The sequence below is a fragment of the Bos taurus genome, chromosome 8, assembly GCF_002263795.3.
Source record: "Bos taurus isolate L1 Dominette 01449 registration number 42190680 breed Hereford chromosome 8, ARS-UCD2.0, whole genome shotgun sequence".
Lineage (NCBI taxonomy): Eukaryota > Metazoa > Chordata > Mammalia > Artiodactyla > Bovidae > Bos > Bos taurus.
This window is the reverse complement of record NC_037335.1, coordinates 25542523-25565071: the sequence shown is the minus strand read 5'-3', so window position 1 is coordinate 25565071 and position 22549 is coordinate 25542523. Positions and strand designations below refer to the sequence as shown.

Genomic DNA, 22549 nt, shown 5'->3' with positions numbered 1-22549 from the left:
AAAAGGAGTGGAGAGAAAGATGGTCTGAAACAAGTGTCCTAGCCTCATTTTTCATTTGGGAAGAATGATTTGGCTCCATTTGTATCTGCAACAAACAGCTAGAGGTCTATATTCTCTTTTTCCCAAATCTCTGTGTGTAATGAGTTTTAAAGAGGGGGCTTCTCTAACTGAGGAACACTTCCAGAATGCTCCAGAGTCTTCACTGATGGGTGGCTGGTTATAAAATAACCAGTGTTAGATCAGCATCATGTATAAATTACTGAAGGCAGCCTCTGATTTAAAACTGCCCCCAAATCCTTTTATTCTATAAAACAGCATTTTTATTGAGATTTAACTGAAGTATAATAGACACAGAATTTAAACTTGCTTCAAGCTGCATGATAACCCAAACCTCATCAAGATGAATTGAGGCCTCCCCATACTGCCCAAGGGCAGCTCTAAGAATATAAATAAATCAGCCTATGATAGCCACTAAATCTGGGCACATTCACTTCTCAAAAGACCATAAGAAACTTCTAAACAGGAAAAGGTTATTGGATTTTCCATGCCAATGCCTGGAAAGGTCTTAGGCTGTTACCTTTTTATCTAGCTTGGTTTCAATCTCTGGGGCCAAGAATAAACCCAATATCAAATCACTCATAACATCAATCTTTAACCTCTTATTTATCCATTCACTCACTCATTTTTTTAAAATGTATCTTTTGAGCACCTATTATGTGAAGTTCTATCTTCATGGAGGTTTGGTCTTATGAAGAGAGTTATACCATAAATGTTCACACTTGATTATCAAAAACTGATCACTGTTATAAGAAAATGAATGAAGAAGTGCTCTCGGAGAGTCTGATGGGGCTTTCAGTAGGTCCAAGGTCAAGGATGTCTTCTTTGAGAAAGGACATTTCAGCTGAGACCTGTAGGATGAATGGAAGTTGTTCTAACTGAAAGGAAGAGGAGATTCATCCAGGGAGTGACCCACACATTTCAAAACTTGTAGTCAGGAAAGAACTACACACATTTAAGCAAGTGAAGGAAGACTAGTATGTCTGGAAGCCAGTGATGAGGGGAGAATAGTAGGAGTTGAAGGTGGATAATGGCATAATGTAACCATGGTAAGGAGTTGAGCTTTCATTCTAAATATAACAGGAACAATCAAAAGCTTTACATTTTAAGAACCTCCTGGCTACAGCATGAATAATGAGTTAGTAAGGGCTAATAGAGGAAGATGGCATCACTGACTCAATGGACATGAGTCTGAGTGAACTCCGGGAGTTGGTGATGGACAGGGAGGCCTGGCGTGCTGCAATTCATGGGGTCGCAAAGAGTCGGACACGACTGAGCGACTGAACTGAGCTGAACTGAAGAGAGGAAGAAAACAGACCAGTGGCTATTGTGGAGGTTCAGGAGAGAGCAAGATGTTAGCTTCAGTGATCTGGCTTACATGGCAGTGTGAGAGCCAGGACAGTGAGATGGAGAAAATGCCATCAGAGCATACAGTGCTATTAGTGCATTTGGAGTTCTTAGCTTAATAACAGAATGTAGATTTTAATGTACATGGATTCTATAGTAAATGGCCATGGTTTAAATCTTGACTCTGCCATTTATTTAGCAGTATGACCTTGGGAATATCTGTGTGTCAATTTTATTATCTAGAAGTGGGGATGAAAATATTATTGTTAAAATACAATCTTTAGAAAGTTAAAATCATGATTTCTGTTAATAAATATAAAATGAGCACATGTCAAATTTTTGTTTAACTCATGAATTATGAAGAAACCAATTAAATGATAAACCAAATTCTAATGTGAATTGGATTTAGAAAAGTTTGTATTTTCTACCAGGCAAAATTATTTCCATTGACATGAACAGAAAAATAATGTCCATCACTTTGAACAAAAAACATCTCCATCATTACAGGCCCTCTACAAGGAACCTTGCATCTCTATATAGGTGCAAAATAGACCAACTTCCTTAGAATTTGACAGCCCCTGTAAGTCTGCTAGACTTCCCTTCGAAAGAAACCCAGTAATCTTGTTTGCCCATTTAACAATGTTTCTGACAATACTCATCTCCTAACAATGTTATAACAAGTTAATGTATAGAAATGCTTAAAACACATCAGTGAGCTGCTTGTATATTTTGGAAATTAATCCTTGGTCAGTTGTTTCATTTGCTATTACTTTCTCTGATACTGAGGGTTGTCTTTTCACCTTGCTTATAGTTTCCTTTGCTGTGCAAAAGCTTTTAAGTTTAATCAGGTCCCACTTGTTTACTGTTGTTTTTATTTTCATTATTCTAGGATGTGGGTCGTAGAAGATCTTGGTTTGATTTATGTCATCCAGTGCTCTGCCTATGTTTTCCTCTAAGAGTTTTATAGTTTCTGGTCTTACATTTAGATCTTTAATCCATTTTGAGTTTATCTTTGTGTATGGTGTTAGGAAGTGTTCTAATTTCATTCTTTTACATGTAGCTGTCCAGTTTTCCCAGCACCATTTATTGACGAGGCTCTCTTTGCCCCATTGTATGTTCTTGCCTCCTTTGTCAAAAATAAGGTGCCCATAGGTGCATGGGTTTATTTCTGGGCTTTCTGTCTTGTTCCATTGGTCTATATTTTTGTTTTTGTGCCAGTAACATACTGTCTTGATGAGTGTAGCTTTGTAGTATAATCTGAAGTCAGGAAGGTTGATTCCTCCAGCTCCATTCTTCTTTCTCAAGACTGCTTTGGCTATTTGGGGTCTTTTGTGTTTCCATATGAATTGTGAAATTTTTTGTCCTAGTTCTGTGAAAAATGCCATTGGTAATTTGATAGGGATCACATTGAATCTGTAAATTGCATTTGGTAGTATAGTCATTTTCACAATATTGATTCTTCCTACCCAGGAACATGGAATATCTCTCCATCTGTTTATGTTGTCTTTGATTTCTTTCATTAGTGTCTTATAATTTTCTGTGTATAGTTCTTTTGTCTCCTTAGGTAAGTTTATTCCTAGATATTTAATTCTTTTTGTTACAATGGTGAATGGAATTGATTCCTTAATTTCTCTTTATGATTTTCCATTGTTAGTATACTGACAAAGGATGAATTTCCAAAATATACAAGCAGCTCATACAGCTCAATGCCAGAAAAACAAACAACCCAATCAAAAAAATGGGAAAAAGACTTAAACAGACGTTTCTCCGAAAAAGACATGCAGATGGCTGACAAACACATGAAAAGATACTCAACATTGCTCATTATTAGAGAAATGCAAAACACAACCACAAGGAGCTATCACCTCACACTGATCAGAATAGTCATCATCAAAAGTCTACAAACAATAAATGCTGGAGAGGGTGTGGAGAAAAGGGAATGCTCCTGCACTGTTGATGGGAATGTACATTGATACAGCTACTATGGAAGATGGTGTGGAAATTCCTTAAAAAACTGGGAATAAAACCATCATATGACCCAGCAATCCTACCCCTAGGCATATACCCTGAGGAAACCAAAATTGAAAAAGATACATGTATCCCATTGTTCATTGCAGCACTATTTACAATAGCTAGGACATGGAAGCAACCTAGATGTCCATCCACAGATGAATGGATAAAAAAAGTTGTACATATATACAATGGAATATTATTCAGCCATAAATGGAACACATTTGAGTCAGTTCTGATGAGGTGAATGAACCTAGAACCTATTATACAGCATGAAGGGAGTCAGAAAAATAAAGATAAATATCGTATCCCAATGCATATATGCGGAATCTAGAAAATGGTACTGAAGAATGTATTTACAGGGCAGCAATAGAGAAACAGACATAGAGGATAGATTTGTGGACATGGGGAGAGGGGAGGAGAGGGTGAGATGTATGGAAAGAGTAACGTGGAAACTTACATTACCATATGTAAAATAGATAGCCAACAGGAATTTGCTGTATGGCTCAGGAAACTCAAACGGGGCTCTGTATCAATCTAGATGGGTAGGATGGGGTGGGAGATGGGAGGAAGGTTCAAAAAGGAGGGGATATATGTATACCTATGGCTGATTCATATTGAGGTTTGACAGAAAACAACAAAATTCTGTAAAGCATTTATCCTTCAATTAAAAAAATAAATGAAAATATCAATGAACATTAGCTATTATTGTGGTGGTTGTTGCTGCTGTTTTATCAAGGTAGATGTAATGGAGATAGAAGTAAATGGATTTCAGATATATTTTCAAGGGAGAATTAGTAGAATTTGGAAATTGTTTGAAAGTTAGGGACAATGTGGGATCAAGAGTAAATCCTAATTTTTCATGTGAGCAATTAGCTGCCCAGTTGAATCATTTGCTGTGATGAAGGTTAGAAGAGGAATCAGATGCTGAGGAGGGAAATCAAGAGTTCCATTTTGAACACTTTAAGTTGGAGATAACTTTGAAATATCCAAGTGAACATGTCAATCAGGAGAGATGTCAATTTGTAGTTGTTAAGAGCATGAAACTCTTCTAGGTGTGTGGTTTATACCTGTTCCCTCATCTACATATTAAATGGAGATGATAATAATTCTTATCTGATTAGATTATTTATCTCAATAGATTATTGTTGGGTTTTAACATTTATTTGTAAAGCAGTTAGAAGTGAGACTGATACCTAAGACACACTATATAATTTCTAAAACATATTAAATATATTAATGTTTATTCCTTTCAAAGAGTAAAATGGCTTCCTATCCCAAATCTTAATTTAAAAAAAAAGAAGTTTCAGTATGAAGCCCAGATAAAAGGTCTAGACCGGGGAGTCAATACATAGAATTGCCTGAACTTTGGTGGTTTTTGAAACCAAGAATCACTGATGAGCACATCGGAAGACCACACCAAACTGAGCCTTCAGGCACTGCAATATTTAGAGTTTGAGGAGAGGAGGATTTAGAAAAGGATTCTGAGAAGGAAGTGACCAGAAAACAAAAACAAGCTAAGTTTGATGCCTTGTGAGTTGAGGAGAAAGCAATTCAAGGAAAAAGGCACCATCCAAGCATCAGGTATCTTTGGATGCTACTGGAAATAAGATAATTGAAGACTGGATATGTCAGGAATAGCAGAAAATTTGGGGCCAATACTCTGAAACGTTTATTATCAACTGTCTTTGTCCTGGCTTTTCTCTTCTTGTTAAAGCAGAATAACATCCTGATGGTCAAGAGGGTCCCACTCTTAGTAAGATTCCTTCTAATGTCTTGTCTGGAACCACATCAGAGAAAGCTGGCTCAGACTCACAAGATGAGTTTAACAGTGTACTCAGATGTATGAGGTCCTAGACTTTGAAAGAGTCCAGTCATCTCTGGCTTCTTGGAACTTGGAGAGAGCTCTGATCTCCCACAGCATTTCCTTCTAGTACAAAGTCTCTTTGAAAGGAAAATGTGATTTTTAATGCAGCTAGCCTTTCTTCCCCTCCTTCCAACACTGAGCATTTCTGCAAGAAAACCATTGAGGCATTCTTGCAGAGGCCAGCTGCCTCTCAAAGAACTCAAAAGGGCATCATTATCATGAGAAAATAATGTCAACTACTTGGAAAATGCCACTAAATACAGCTCTCCCAGGATGCCTTAGAGTATTAGGGAGCTGAGTCTTTCCTTCCCATCACTGGTTAGCACTACTAGACGGGGTAGTCACTGAACTTTATTTCAAATAATCATACTGGTGACTGCACCAAAATTGTCATTTGTTTTGTCAGCTTAATTTCTAGAACCATTCTATTCTTGGTTATACTACTAGGCACTTTACATTGCTGAACACCCTCCCAATTCAGGTGTGATATGGACGTGAAGAATCTATGACAAAACAGTGGTGATATTAGATGTTTTGTAGAGTGGTATCTTGGACACCTTTACAAAATTTTGCTTGGAGACTTCAATATGCATTGCATAACTAGTATAAATTATTTGCAGTTCCAGAAAGTTGTAAGCTAACAGCAGCAGTTAAGAAATATTTTTATAATTCCACATGCAGATCAAGTATCCTTGACTAAAGAATTTTCACAATAAGTTAGATTCTCCTTTATTTGGAATGATTTAGGTATGGCTCTAAGTGAATGTAGAGGCATATCTTGGATAAGTATATGCTCAACAACTTAATGCTTTAGCTATATTTTTAAATAATCATTTTAAGTCTGTCTTACTATGATGGATTTTACCTATAATTCTAAAACTCCTAAAGTGATACAGTTAAAGAATTGCCTTCCCTTTGTAGCATTCCCACATTTTATTTGTTTTCTAGTTTGAAGGTTTTTATTAAAAAAAAAAAACAACTTTAATTTCATAGAGACATTGAATAAATAATTAAGTAGATGAAAGAATGTGTTTCTATTTCCCTTTCTAACTTTCTTTCCCACCCAGCAGCAATGTGTTTTTATTATAGATCCAAATGGTCATAGATCCAAATGCCCAGCTAGATTTTAGGTAACTGTACCTTTTCCTAAAGATTTTACTGCCTCAAAGATTGTCCAAAATCAGAAGAACCAACTCTTTTAAGACTAAAGAAAAAGAAGAGAAAAAGATTGAGTTAAAAATAAGATGAAGTAATATGAAATACCGTTTTTACCAATAACATATAATGATTTTTTGGTGCCCAAATGACATATTTATGTAAAAGACTTTCTGGTTAATTTGGCATAGAATTACTTATACAGTATTTTATTTTTCCAATGTACTCTTCTCCAGAGCCCTCTGTGGTCACTGTTAAATGAGAAAATTTTAGAATGGGAATAATCATGAATCTCATGCAAATATAAAATAAACATCTGTCAAAGATTGTATTGACTTCATTAATTAATGAAGAAACTAGGAAGATGTTACAACCAATTCAAAGGAAATTTAAAAGAGCCAAACATATTCAGGCAAATAAGAATGCTGAAATGAATTTACAAGTAGATGCAAAATGGGTCTATCTACAGGACAACCAATTACATTCCACTACACACAATCCACTGGACGGTAGTGGATTGGCAGTCCATTGTCTGCCTACAATGCGGGAGACCCAGGTTCCATCCCTGGGTCAGGAAGATCCCCTGGAGAAGTAAATAGCAACCCACTCCAATATTCTTGCCTGGAAAATCCCATGGACAGAGAAGCGTGGTTGGCTACTGTCCATGGGGTCACAAAGAGTCAGATACGACTGAGCAACTTCACTCACAGACACAATTAATCCTCATTTCTATGAGCCTGAATCATTTTCATGATCAATTTTCTACAATTTATAGAGTAAAAATAACTCACAGTTATTTTAAATCTCAGAAATTTAAAAATTTTGCAATAATCAGAAAGAATGCACTGAACTGAATACCCAGTAATATTTAGGGTCTGTTTTAAAGTTGTGATAATTTTTTCCTACACTATTAAGTTTATTCCCTCCTCACCCCTCACCCTAAAACCACCAAAGAAAGAATAAAAATAAATATACAGCCCCTGCTGCTGCTGCTAAGTCGCTTCAGTCGTGTCCGACTCTGTGCGACCCCATAGATGGCAGCCCACCAGGCTCCCCCGTCCCTGGGATTCTCCAGGCAAGAGCACTGGAGTGGGTTGCCATTTCCTTCTCCAATGCATGGAAGTGAAAAGTCAAAGGGAAGTCGCTCAGTCAGGTCCGACCCTCAGCGACCCTGGTAGGCAGTGACTGCGGCCTACCAGTTTCCTCCGTCCATGGGATTTTCCACTATCAACTTATAATTCAAATGTTGTAAGATTGGAAACTAAACTAAAATTAAATATCTGTAATGTGATTTCCTGCAAGTTTCAGTTTGTATTTTGAAACTAGAGAATGAGCTGAGGCTCGTAACAGCATCAAAATAGCACTACAGAGCTACTATATTGTGCTACTCATATTTTGAATAATCCCAATGATTTTTTTAGACAAATGCACATGTGAAAGGAGGAGAGAGAAAAGGAAGAGGAGAAAAGTTGAATATCAGACTATGTGTATAAAACTAGAGCTAAGTGGATAATACCTGAGGTGACATGAGACTAAGTGAATTGTTTCCCTGTAGCATCATATAAATAAAGTGATAGTTTTTATTACTTCAGAAATGTCCATGCTTCTGACTCCATAATAGCCACTAATAAACTAAACTACTTTGGGATTTTACAAGTGAGTTTGATTATCACTTATCTATTTTGTTATAGGGACTGTGGTTACACCTCTAATTAAAGGATAAGCATTTTGGTAGTGAAATGAACGATAAAGCTTGCAAACAGTCAAGAAACATAAATTATTTACGTGCCAAGTTTCTGTTCATTTGTTTGTTTTACCCTGGAGATGGGAAAACTAAATGCAGAATCATATCAATCATTTCTGAAGCTCAAGCCCACCACTTAAAGAACTCACTTATCCAAGCCATTCCTCATTCTTCTGGCAATCATGCTGCTAACCAAAAGAATAGTTAAGTTGCCTAAATTAAACTTCAATAATACATTGTACATGTGTACATCAAGACAATTAACATGCAGATTTTTTTTTTTAATATAAATTTATTTTAATAACATGCAGATTTTAGAAAGCACATTGACTCCATTTTAAAGGTCACACTTTAAAGGTTCTAACTCAGCAAGAACTACTCAACTTCTAAATGTTTCAGTTAAACCTCCAGGCTCATTTGACTGCCCTCTCCCTGACCTTTGTTCCTCCCACTTATGGCCAGAAAGCTCAAGATAGTAAATACAGAGTTGGGAGATCCAGAGATGTGGGGGAAGGTTTCATATGAAAAAACAGTTATTATTCATTTGGCCATTTGCACTATTAGATATTTTTCTTCTGAAATACAATCTTCTGCCTTCAGTGAGAGAGAATATTATATCATCCAGTGTATGCACTAGAGAAATTAAACTGAGTGCCAAAAGACAGCACCACTTAAAGACCAAATTGTTCTTAATTGGTGTGAATTTGATGAAGACCTAAGGAGAGTGGGTTGGGAGATATGCCAATAAGTCTGTCTGACACTTGATAAGGTTCTCATTTGGGAGACATAAAGTAGATTAACCCTAAGTATCCAAATAGTCAAAAATATACACATACCCACAACACACATGATTCTTTTTTCATTTAGATGCTGCTTTAAAATAAACAAGTCTCAATCCTGGCAATTGAGAATTCATGGAGCAGTGGCATCTCTTTCTACTTTCTGTGATTTTGGTGTATCTTCCCAGTCCTGGAAAGAGAACAAATGCAAAGTGATTCATGTTATAGGCAGGGAGAGCTGAGGGTTTATTTGTGCATCCTTTACATTCTAGATTTCATTTGGGACTCACTTTTAATCTAGGAGGTAAAATATAAATCAATTTAGCTACTTGTCATTCTCATAAGTTTATATATGTGGGAAAAGATGGAGACAGATGCCTAAAATAAGTTTTGAGGGAACTGATGAATCTCAGTGTGCTTGACATGTCCACTAAATGTTCTGTAGAAGGAGTTGGAAAACTACAACCCAATAGGCCAAATTTAGACGCTTCCATCTCCCTTCCCATTCCCCACCCCAGTTTTTATAAATAAAGTTTTATTGGAACACAGCCACACTCATTTGTTTCATATTGCCTGTGGCTGCTTTCACAGAGTTAAGTTTTGCAACAACAAAGACCCACACACATAGCCCACAGAATCTAAAATCTTCCCTATCTGTCTCTTTACCAAAAAATCTATCTGATTCTTAGTCTTTTGTAATGGTCACTGAAAAGGGCTATTATAGCCGACAGAGTAATAATCCTTACTGGATTGGAAAAGCTAATAGGTTACTGTTCTTTCTGAGATCTTGTCATCTTTTTTATTTGAAAACAAAATTCAGGACCACATTATTAAAGAAGCAGTATTCATCACTGTTATCAAAGTTTAAAGACATATCACTTGCTTTGGGGTTTCTCTCATATATACAATAGTATGGGGTATATTTTCCTTTCTGTCTATTACCTGGGTTGTAAAATTCACTGCTTGTATATTTTGTTATGATTTTTGTCCCAGGACTCAGGCAGACAGATGCGAATGTATAGTAAGGGGGTTAAAACTATTTTGATTGCAGAGTTTGGTTTTATATTCCTAAAAGACGGCTACAGGTAGCATTATTTAAAGAGAGAAAGATACTTTAATCTTATTGGATGCGTTCTCCCTACTACATTCCCGAGGTGCCAGAAGATGGAGTCAGGAATTAAAAAACGAAAGAGGGAGGCGACCTTGTGATGAGAATTTCTTGGGAATGATTCGGGGTGATGCTTCCTCCTTAATCCACCTTCCTGACACGATTGTGTATGACCCTCATCCTCCTCTCGGGGGTGGCTCTTCAAAGGTAGCAAGTGTCAAATCCTTTGTCAGGGGACCCCTCCCTGCCTCAGACACCGTGGCTCTGGGTCTCTGTTCCAGTCTCCCTGCTCAGGACACAGCCCAGGTTCAGGCCACAACTTTGTTTTGCTTCTTCCAGTTTGAAAACTTGGATCAATTTCCTGTTAGAATTTCAGCTTCTCTAAACTAGATGGGAACTATTTTCACTTGCTGGGACTTAATGCTATAACCTTCTTATCACTTCTTTCCTTCTCTGCCAAAATCAGGGTTAAAGAGCCAGATTTGCATGCCTCCTCAGCACGACTCCCAGTGCAAAAGCAGTAAGATCATAGAAAAAAAATTTTTTAAGATTTGTATTCCAAAGTCCTTTCTCCAGATTATTATACTAACTTTGTGAAAATGTTAGTGGTGCCCTCAGGGATTTTTTTCCCTGGATACTTCTCAAGGTCATTGCAGACATGGCAATTGTTGATTAGTTGGAGGAAAACAGTCTTTTTTTCTTTTTTTTTGGAATTTGGATATTGTCCTACATTCTAGAGAAACTCAGGGAAGTTCTCATTAATGTGACTTCGCTTGGTGGGGAGGGACTGAAGGCTGTCAAACAAACATGTATGGATGCAAAACCCCTCGTTTACAGTGACATGCCTGTGGATTTAAATTTGTAGCAAGGCTTTTCTCTCAGATATAAAAAGAATCGCAGGCCAGACTAATTCAAAGAATGTGTGAGGAACAAGGCTTTGCTCCATTCTTGGAAACTTAAAAAAAAAAAATCCTCTTTCTCTTTCTATATATAAATAAATCTTGGGAAGCACATTGAGCAAAAAAGCAAAGAAAGTTACAGAATCTGAAATCCAGACTAAAACAAAAAAATATATATACTTCCTTAAATATCTCTAAGGGCTTACTTTGTTATAGTTTTTAGTATCAGTATTAGTCTGGTGTAAGAATAGCCAACATCTCGCAGGAGGCACAAGGGCTGGAATTTAGATCAAGAGAGAAGAAATCAGTTCCCTGCTCTGAAGAGCCACCACTGTGGGTGCAAAGCTGGGAGAAAGCAGGTGGTCTGTGGCTGGAATATCTTCCAGCTGGGGGTTCATGTGACACGCACGAAGAAACCAATCCAGAGACTGGCAGATGAGCTCGTGGGCTGCACTGAAGCACCCAGCACAGGACAGGACAGGGTGGCAGAGCCCTGAGCACGTCCTGAGACGGCCCTGGGCCCCAGTGGCAGGTGGGATGTGGCCCCTCCCGGTGCCTGCGGTCTCCTGCTTGGGGCTTCTCATCCTGTCCTCTTGTTTGCTTGCGGACTGCAGGTTCATCCCAGAGGCCTGGTCGGCCTGCACGGTCACCTGTGGTGTGGGGACCCAGGTGCGAATAGTCAGGTGCCAGGTGCTCCTGTCTTTCTCTCAGTCCGTGGCCGACCTGCCCGTTGACGAATGTGAAGGACCCAAGCCAGCGTCCCAGCGCCCCTGTTACGCAGGACCATGCCACGGGGAGACTCCCGAATTTAACCTGGAAGAGACAGATGGCCTCTTGGGTGGCCTGCAGGACTTTGACCAGCTCTACGACTGGGAGTATGAGGGCTTCACCAAGTGCTCCGAGTCCTGTGGAGGAGGTAAGAAGGGGCTAGGCCTCAGATCATTGCCCTCCTCTTGCCTTTCACTGTAGTGTCTCTCTCTGAGGGCAGCTGTGTCCCGTGATTGTCTCTAGTCCAAGAAGGCTAAGGAGGGGGAGGAAACCACTCTAAACCTAAAGCAGACTGAATGAAACACAGATGTATTTCTCTCTGGGCCTGTCTCTCTTAGACTGTCAGCTATGAGTAGCTAACACAAGTAATGCTTTTACTTTTACTTGTCATTCTGATATTTTGCACTATATCTCAGTGTATCTGACTGAGAAACACTGCTGACACGGGGCTGGCAGTGCTCTTGACATTCAGTTTTATTTGTCTATGCCCTTACCTCAGTGCACGTGGTATGAACCCAGATCAAAGAGGACAAAACCGTCTGTTGTTCCCAAGGACAGAGTACGCCACCTCTGACTTTCTCAGCTGGTTGCCAAAGTAATATCTGTTGACAAAGGGAAAGGATGTATAATGACAGTTAACACTGAGGTTACCTGGAACTGGAAGGGAGTTTAAAGATTAAAGCTGATCCCGCTGCCATTTTATCGATGTGCAAACTGAGATACAGAGAGCTGAGTGATTTTTTTCAAGATCACACATCTAGTCAGTGATATTTGGGACTAGTCCTGCTGTTTATTTCTCTGTTTAGGGTCCTTGCATCATACCTCACTTCTTTACACACTTAGAGAGTTCCTGAAGCTTTATCACTGAATGAATATTATTTAAATAGTGTTCAATGTTTCCATGTATATAGATCTGGTTCTCTTAGGTCTAGTCCATGGTGATAACAGATTCAGTCATTTTTCTATTTCAGGTGTTAGTGATGAAACAATAGTGGGAGAAGAAGGTATTTAAGTCAATAATTAATTCTTTAAGATTATGATCTTTTGTACTACTGTAAAAAATACAGTAATGGAAATGTGGTCACTGGGCTTCCCTGGTGGCTCAATTGGTAAAGAATCCTCCTGCAATGCAGGAGATTCTGGTTCAACCCTGGGTCAGGAAGATCCCCTGGAGAAGGAAATGGCTGCCCGCTCTAGTATTCTTGCCTGGAAAACCCCATGGATAGAGGAGCCTGGCAGGCTACAGTCCATGGGGTCACAAAATGTCGGGCACAACTTAACGACTAAACCACCACCATATGGCTACTAACTCCCATATATACTCCCAAGAGAGATTTTGATAGGCAAGGAAAGGCTGGCTGATTTCCCATCAGATCTCCCTCCCTAGCTATCAATAACCCCTCTTGTCACATCAAGGATCTGCATTCCCAGCAAAGTTTCTTTCTTAACTGGTATAAAAATATCTATATTAAAATGATTTCCCAAACTGTCTTCTAAACCATGACATCTGGGAAACTCTTTTATAAAAGCATCTTTTGTCATTGCTGGGAATGTAAAAATACATGTGCCCAAATTGTTCATATGTAGTTGAAAAGGAATGGATAGTGGAACAAGTACAAGCAGAGAATCAATTTTCTCCATCAGGTCACTTTGTAGGCATTTAATAGTCTTGACCTTGAGGTTCTCATTTGTTTCTAAGTCTTCCAATTTCAGACCGTGGAGTTCTTAAGTGTTTTCATGGAGAGTCTGTTATTTTAAAACCTAAAATTTTCCATCTGATTCTGGAAGACAGTTTCTTGGAACTCTACTCATCCATGTTGCTGGGGGCGCCCGCCACTCACAATGAGGACATCTTTTCTCCCATGTTTAATGAAGGAGAAATGTTGAGTAAGCTCTGATGATCTCTGGGCCCAGGCAAGTTAAAAGGTCAGATGGAAAGGACATAGCCAGTGGCTGCAGTTGCTTCATTGCAATATAAGGAACTACTCAGGATTTCGGATGGTGTGTGTTTATCCCCAGTTTCCATGATCATCTGAATTGAATGATCATGATCTTTTGTCTGAAACAAATGTGCTTTGAAAAAAATTATTTCTGCCCTCTATTATGATTCTCTAAGCCAAGTGAACTTTATGAGCAGATAGGGAAAATGATGCCTTAGTGGAACATGTAAATAACCAGATACCTTTATCTTTACAATTCTAACCATTCTGCTAACCAGAGGCATAAAATTCAAATCACTGAGAGTGTGTGAACTGTTTTTCATTTAAAATGTTTTCAGAATATATTGATTTGGAAATAATATTTGTATGCTTCATATACAATTTATCTATGCTTATAGGATCTGAGGAGATATTTGTATAACATAAAGTGTACATCATTTATATCCAAGGCAGGGAAAGTTCCTGAAATGTCTTAGGTCTTTAACTGTCAACAACTGTGCATGCTTACTTATAGTTGTGTCATTGTGCCACGGTAATATATCTTGCCTAAAATGTTAAAAGTTGAGAATGCCAAAGTGGTGAAAATATGCTTGGGTCATATAATCCATATGATGCCCAAACACACTAAAAAATTATTTCAGTATATAAGACATGTATATTAAATTTTTTAAATTTATTTTTAATTGGAGGATAATTGCTTTATAATATTGTGTTGGTTTCTGCCATACATCAATATGAATCAGCCATATGTATACATATGTCCCCTCCCTCTTGAACCTGCCTCCCAACTCCCACCTAGTCATACAGCAAATTCCCACTGGCTATCTGTTTTACATATGGCAGTAGATGAGTTTCCAGTCTGCTCTCTCCATTCGTCCCACCCTCTCCTTCCCCACCTGTGTCCACAAGTCCATTCTCTGTGTCTGCATCTCCACTGCTGCCCTGCAGATAGGTTCATCAGCACCATCTTTCTAGATTCCATATATATGTGTTAACATACGATATTTGTTTTTCTCTGATTTACTTCACTCTCTAATAGGCTCTAGGTTCATCCACCTCATTAGAATTGACTCAAATGTGTTCCTGCTTATGGCTGAGTAATATTCCATTGTATACATGTACTACAACTTCTTTATCCATTCATCTGTCAATGGACAATCTAGGTTGTTTCCGGGTATAGGACGTGTATATTTTGAAGTCATTGTTTGGCAGTAACATTTTATGGTATTATCACCTTTGATCTACACCAAAATATAACCCACAAGGCTGAAGACATTTTTAATCATTCCGCTGAAGCCAATAAAAAATGTGCAGGATTAACAGATTTTAAATCAATTTGCGGTTATACTAATTTTATTGTTTTTGCCATCTCAAAAGATGAAATTGGATAGACACAGAAGTTACCTTTCACCCAGTAGAGGTAGTAACCAGAAGGAACGTGTTAGTAATTTAGGCTGTAGCTGATGGCTGCATTTCCCTGAGTTCTCATCAAATATTAGGTAGCAATTATGCTATTTTGGGAGATATAAACAATGAAAACTCCATTTTCTGAAAGATGGAAAGTGAGCCTAATCTGTTCAGACCTGTGTCCCGGGTCCCACTATCATCTCCTGGTTATATTTTAATTTCCCATATGTGAATGGATAGGTGTAGTCAAGGAAAGCAGATCTGAACCTGAACAGCTGTATTGTTGATCTCTTAAACGGTAAAATTGATATTAAAGTCTAGCTGAGGGAAGACTTGAAGCTGACATCAGCAAGTATTAATGTTAAACGGTGAAATCCTTTCTCTCTTGTTCCCTTTTCCTTATCAATCCTCTCTCTTTGCTCTGTCAAGAAAGAAAACTCAGAATCAGAAAAGATCTTAGGTAAGTTCTTTGTTGGTTTACAATGTCCTTCTGGGCAAGTGAGTTATCCCATTGAAAAGAGTATACACTTGATGAGTTAACTTCTCTCAAGCCTGCCTGACTGCCCTGAGCCAAGTAGACTGTGAGCTCAGGTGAAGTCTTCAGACATCTTCCCTCTTCACCTTCCCACACCGCCATCCCCAGGCTGCTCTCTCACGCTTCCTCCAGGCCCCCATTCCCACCACCTTGGCCCAAATTGCACACTGTTCTTTGGAATACCCTGCCCTTTAGGCATCTCATTCGTTCATGCCACAAAAATGTCTTGTGTTGACCACAGGGCTGGTCCCAGATCCTCCTTCATTACACAGAGCTCTGCCCTTATGCGCCACCACCCCAGGCCCCACCCAGGAATGCTATGACAACAGAGCCCTGAACCATCATGAGGCCATCCTTCTAGAAGGTAGTAACTCTGGAATGCTTCTGAATCTCAGCAATTAAAGGTGAGAAATCAACTTTAAAAAATCACCCCAAAGGTGATTTTTAACCTGAACTAGGATTATTCGGTGGAGTCACATAAACTTGTTCCATGTGTCTCAGAAGGTTTCCTGTGTAGAGACTTTAACCCTTGCAACCCCATTCCATGCAGGCTTGGAAGGACCTCAGTTCTATAAACCAGGCTTCACAAAGGGGAAACGGGTTACATCACTTAATATACCCCTCCACACATGACCCTCCCCTCAAAGCAAGCCCTTTCATATGAGACAGGAGACAAAAACTGTGTAATCACTTCCTCCTTCAGGTACTGTTAACTCAAATTCGTGAGCTTTTCAATAGCTGACTAAAGCCAAAATATCTTTTATATTAGAGCAACGTTTCGAATCTCTGAAATACTACCAGGTCGGCAGACGAATTGAAACCTTAATTTCGAACAGAATCACAGCTCTAGATTCTGTATGGTGTAGTTCACCTTGTCCACAGCTTGTCGTCACGACCTTAATAATGCCAGACTATTCCAGTGGGAAGTATCAACGATGATACCAATAATTTTTTATGAAATGTTTTGCTATATTATCATACCATGAATTTTAAGAGGCTCATCCCAGCTGCAACCAGGAGAACACCCTGGAGTCAGCATTCCAGAATATGATGGAATATCTTTAATGTCTAGCATAAATCTCCAATGCTCCACCCTGAACTGGCTGTGATATATTTAAATTAAATTTTTAAAGCTCACAAAATGGCTTAGAAAAAAGAAAACTGACATTCACAGCTACAGGGTAAATACTGTGACAGTTTTTTAATGTTTGATTTGTCAGACTTAATCCAAAAAAAAAAGGCAGTTCTGATTCTGACTTTAAAATGTCACTTTTTAAATGATGGTCTTAGTGAGTGACCTTTCTAAGTCAGTGTAACATCACCTCGGGAAACATGTGCCTGTGATCGGAGTGATAACTTCTTGGGGGAACATAGGATAGATCGGAGGAAGAGAGTAACAGGCCTGATAAGTGATAGGTCAGTTGTACTATATTAGGTACTACCTAATGAAGCAATGCAGAAAATTTTAAAAAGAAAGTGTATATGTATTTATACATAAAACTAATTTTATGGGTTGTCACATACTCTGCTATAACCATATACAAATGTTTAACAACAGATATCTTTATCTGAATGTATAAATATATATATATGCTTATACACACACACACATATATGGCTATAAATGACTAACAGCAAATTATCAAGAATGTCCTGTTTCTCTTCTTTCAACTGAATTCTGCTGAAATGATTCCAGAGAAATGTGTAGGTTATTCCTGAAGATCTCCAGCAGCTATAACAGCCTCATAGTATTTTTAAATGTCAATGTTTTCAGTCATTAAAGCTCCAGTGCTAAAGCACACGCAGTGCCACTTCATCATCTATCAACTGTAAGCTTAGCAAGTCTTTTCACCCTTCTAAGCCTGTTTCCTTATCTGTAAAATGGGGATAAAGTAGAGTCTTGTGGAGTTATTGAGAGGTTTGAATGGGGCATGTCAAGCTCCTTGCCTCAGTACTTGGCTAATAATGTGCACTCTATGAATTTTTCCTATTGCTGTCATGACTTTGGGAAGCAGGGTGAAATGTCTTGACACTGTATTATCAGGTTACATGTGTTCCCGCCCCATGAAAACCCACCAAGTGACTATATGCCAGTCCCTCCTCAAACTCCTATTTTACTAGGTCTGTGGTCAGGGGTGCGTGGGTAGTGGTAGGAACATTGTCTTCCATGAATGCCATCATTAGGTATCTTGCTCTCTCTCTTTGCTCCAACTTCCCAAGTGGCCCTGTGTTAGTTGCTTAGTCATGTCCAACTCTTTGTGTCCACGTGAACTGTAGCCCACCAGGCTCCTGTGTCCATGGGATCCTCCAGGCAAGAATACTGGAGTGGGTTGCCGTGTCCTCTCCTCTGGGGGATCTTCCTGACTCAGGGATGGAACTCAGGTCTGCTGCAAGGCAGGCAGATTCTTTGCCATCTGAGCACCAGGGAAGACCCCAAGCAGCTCTAAGTCACTAAAGAAATGAACCAAACTCAATAGGAAACCAGAAAAGCACTGGATGCAAGGCCCCAGATGCATAGCAGTTTACAGAATGCTGGCTATCCATGTGGCTCTGGGCCTGCCTTCCAAGTATAGTCATCTCCTGTTGATTAAAATATAATGTGTGAAGTCTTGGGGTCATTATTTTGGTCACCCTGCTCTCCTTCTGCTTTAAATTATCCTGTTTCAGCTTGGGCAGCTGCATAGCTGGGTGGTGGTTTTTCAAGCATTTCAGCAGTCTTGGTAGCAGCCTCCCCCACAATGGGAGAGCTGCCCTGCTTAAGGGGCACAAACTCCTGAGTGCTTTCTCCAGACAGACTGATGCCTGACGAGATGGGCAATCACAAGCTTTCAACTGCCTGACACGCAGCTAGTCTTCCCAGTCTCAGAGACCTCCCACCAGCTGCCTGTCTACACTTGCTCACCCCCCACATGCCTGTTCTGGCCTTGATGGGTGTCATCTGTACACAGGTGTCCAGGAGGCTGTGGTGAGCTGCCTGAACAAACAGACCCAGGAGCCCGTGGATGAGAACCTGTGCGTGACCAGCCGGCGGCCCCCCCAGCTTCTGAAATCCTGCAGTTTGGATCCCTGCCCGGCAAGGTAAGGGGTGCGCCAGCCACCCTGCTGCCCAGGAGTGTGTTCAGAATGGGGTTTGTGTGTCTGTCCGTGGGCAAGATCAGAACGCTTATTGTTACCCAGTGTTTTGAAAACCAATTAGCATCAGTTCAAACTCTTAGTCAAATCCACTTAAAGTTAATTGAAACCAGGGCTTTGGAATTCTAGCCCAGCGATCATGCTCAGGGTCCAGAAGGCTCCGTGCACAAAGGAAGGCCCCGTGGTGTGGCCGGAATGTGCCTGGGCTCCACTGATGCTTTCTTCCCAGGGGAACGTGAACTGACCACAGAAGGTAGGGTCTTTGCCACCTCTCAGCCTGTGTCCCAAGCCCTCCCACCCTCATAACAGATCGGCTTGTGGGTTGCAGGAACTGAAGGATCTGGGTGGTATCACTGAGCCACCATGAAATGCCTCTGCACACACCATGCAGATTCATTATAGCATGCTCTGGAGTGTGCATGTGTCATTTCACATGCAGAAAATCGATTAGAGCATTTCATTGTTCACCCCTGCCTGGGTCTCATTATTATCCAACCTTGAGTTTTAGTTCATCAATGCAGTCACTGCTTCGTTCCACACAATTTTATGGTGTCTTGGGAGACTTGCCTTCAGATACTTGTTGAAGTCTCTGTAGAAGCTCAACCATCTCATCTATGATTCTGGTTTCCAAGGGGAGACATTTAAAGAACCAAAGCCAGTCTTGCAAGTCTGCTGATGGGATGAGGAATGTTCCCAGATCAAATCCTAGATGAGAAGGGGGTTGCTGTTACTGAAGGATATTTCTTGTGATTCTATAGAGTATCACACAAGAAGCAATGTGTTGCCTCTAAGAATTAATGATAGCTTTCTGGTCAAGCTAATACTGCTTGTCTTACTTCTCAGTCAATTCAGTTCAGTTCAGTTCAGTCAACTAGTTGTGTCCGACTCTTTGCAACCCCATGAACTGCAGCACACCAGGCCTCCCTGTCCATCACCAACTCCTGGAGTCCACCCAAACCCATGTCCATCGAGTCGGTGATGCCATCCAACGATCTCATCCTCTGTCGTCCCCTTCTCCTTCTGCCCTCAATCTTTCCCAGCATCAGGGTCTTTTCAAATGAGTCAGCTCTTCGCATCAGGTGGCCAAAGTATTGGAGTTTCAGCTTCAACATCAGTCCTTCCAATGAACACCCAGGACTGATCTCCTTTAGGATGGACTGGTTGGATCTCCTTGCAGTCCAAGTAACTCTCAAGAGTCTTCTCCAACACCACAGTTCAAAAAGCATCAATTCTTCGGCACTCAGCTTTCTTTATAGTCCAACTCTCACATCCATACATGACCACTGGAAAAACCATAGCCTTGACTAGACAGACCTTTGTTGGCAGAGTAATGTCTCTGGTTTTGAATATGCTATCTAGGTTGGTCATAACTTTCCTTCTAAGGAGTAAGCATCTTTTAATTTCATGGCTGCAGTCACCATCTGCAGTGATTTTGGAGCCCCAAAAAATAAAGTCTGACACTGTTTCCACTGTTTCCCCATCTATTTGCCATCAAGTGATGAGACTGGATGCCATGATCTTAGTTTTCTGAATGTTGAGCTTGAAGCCAACTTTTTCACTCTCCTCTTTCACGTTCATCAAAAGGCTCTTTAGTTCTTCACTTTCTGCCATAAGGGTGGTGTCATCTGCATATCTGAGTTTATTGATATTTTCTCCCAGCAGTCTTGATTCCAGCTTGTGCTTCCTCCAGCTCAGTGTTTCTCATGATGTACTCTGCATATAAGTTAAATAGACAGGATGACAATATACAGCCTTGACAAACTCCTTTTCCTATTTGGAACCAGTCTGTTGTTCCATGTCCAGTTCTAACTGTTGCTTCCTGATCTGCAAACAGGTTTCTCAAGACCAGTCTGTTGTTCCATGTCCAGTTCTAACTGTTGCTTCCTGACCTGCAAACAGGTTTCTCAAGAGGCAGGTCAGGTGGTCTGGTATTCCCATCTCTTTCAGAATTTTCCACAGTTTATTGTGATCCACACAGTCAAAGGCTTTGGCATAGTCAATAAAGCAGAAATAGATGTTTTTCTGGAACTCTCTTGCTTTTTTGATGATCCAATGGATGTTGGCAATTTGATCTCTGGTTCCTCTGCCTTTTCTAAAACCAGCTTGAACATCTGGACGTTCACGGTTCACGTATTGCTGAAACCTGGCTTGGAGAATTTTAAGCATTACTTTACTAGTGTGTGAGATAAGTGCAATTGTGTGGTAGTTTGAGCATTCTTTGGCATTGCCTTACTTTGGGATTGGAATGAAAACTGACCTTTTCCAGTCCTGTGGCCACTGCTGAGTTTTCCAAATTTGCTGGCATATTGAGTGCAGCACTTTCACAGCATCATCTTGTAGGATTTGAAATAGCTCAACTGGAATTCCATCACCTGCACTAGCTCTGTTCATAGTGATGCTTTCTAAGGCCCACTTGACATCACATTCCAAGATGTCTGGCTCTAGGTGAGTGATCATACCATCATGATTATCTGGGTTGTTAAGATCTCAATTAGATGCCTTTCTTTGGGGATTAGAAGATACAGATTGCAGGCCTCCTCAGATTATTTCAGGGCACACAATCCCACAGTGACACTCTCCTGCTCATCACCAGAGTTATTCTGTCTGTTGATCTGAAAAGTTGTTCTGTTGATCCCTCTTTAAGTGTAGAAGTAAAGGGGACCATTAGTGCCATATCCTCTCAGGCAACCAGAAAATCACTCAGCCACTGCTTGGAGCAGCACCTCACCCACGAGAACAGCAGGTAAAATAGAGTCAAGGGCTGGGCCACAAAAAGCCTAGATCCAGTGCATGGAATTCTGAGAAAACTTTTTCTGTGTCTGCCCACTTCTGTGTCCTTACCTCACTGTTTCTCAGTGAATCTAAGACCTAACTGTGTGGGCAAGAAGTCCAGACCCCTCTATTTGACTACAACCTCCTATATAGGAAGAAGCAGAAGGGATATAGGAAGAACAGCCTCTGGGCACCTTGGCTACCAGATCAGGAAGCCCTGGTTCTTGTTTTAGCTCTGCCACCCACTAGCTGTGCGGCACTGAGCAAGATGCCTGCCCCATCTGTGTCCACATCTGCAAAATGAACTAGCTATACAAAACGATCCAAGGTCACCAGGTCCTGTTCAAATAATCCCATAGCTCTTCATGGCTCTGTAGGCAGGAGCATTTGCGGCTGCTGCTTTGTGCTGATAATCGATATCAGTGCTATTCTGCTTGTTTACCAACACTTTAAAAACAAGCATGAGGGTCTTTCTAACCACATCTCAGTGGTGTGATGACATCCAAATGCCGTGATGACCTGAGGCAAGCCCAAGGAGTCAGTACCTGGGACAAACTAAAAATCTTCTGGGATTTTCAGCCACTAAACCCCTGCCTTCCTGGGACAGCAGAAGAAATAGGACACAAGATGTTACTTCCCATCCTCTAAGTACAGACTATAGTTAAATTAGATGAGCTTACTTTACTCTAGGACCTTTTCACTGACTGGAAAACAAAGACTCTTGTTGGGTTTAACATTGTTTCATTTGCTCCAGTTCAACCCAGGGCTTTAATTTCCACCAGCAAACCATCAGACTGAAGGGCAGAACATCTTACTGGGCACAGCCAGGGTTTTCTTCGGCCAACTGTACACAGCTGAGCTTTTGTGGAATGATGCTAGTCAAAACAACAAAGGGGCCAGAATGGCCTGATATGACTCGCTCTCTTCACCTCCCATCCAAGAGCCAAAGCAGAGTTTCATCTTAAAATGAGAGCTGGGTAGAGGTGTATCTCCTGTGGAATATTTCAGTCTGACATGAGGGGAAAAAAA

The 22549-nt window shown here is 40.2% G+C and overlaps 1 protein-coding gene across 3 annotated transcripts in view; it reads left to right on the top strand.

Moving 5' to 3' along the window:
* Positions 1–22549, top strand: part of ADAMTSL1 (ADAMTS like 1) — a 1134169-nt gene that overhangs the window by 896311 nt on the left and 215309 nt on the right. For all 3 annotated transcript variants that reach the window (XM_059889384.1, XM_024996068.2, XM_015472431.3), the window contains 2 exons: positions 11581–11882; positions 18565–18694. In XM_059889384.1, the coding sequence (XP_059745367.1) occupies positions 11581–11882; positions 18565–18694 (432 nt within the window). The remainder of the gene's footprint in view (positions 1–11580; positions 11883–18564; positions 18695–22549) is intronic.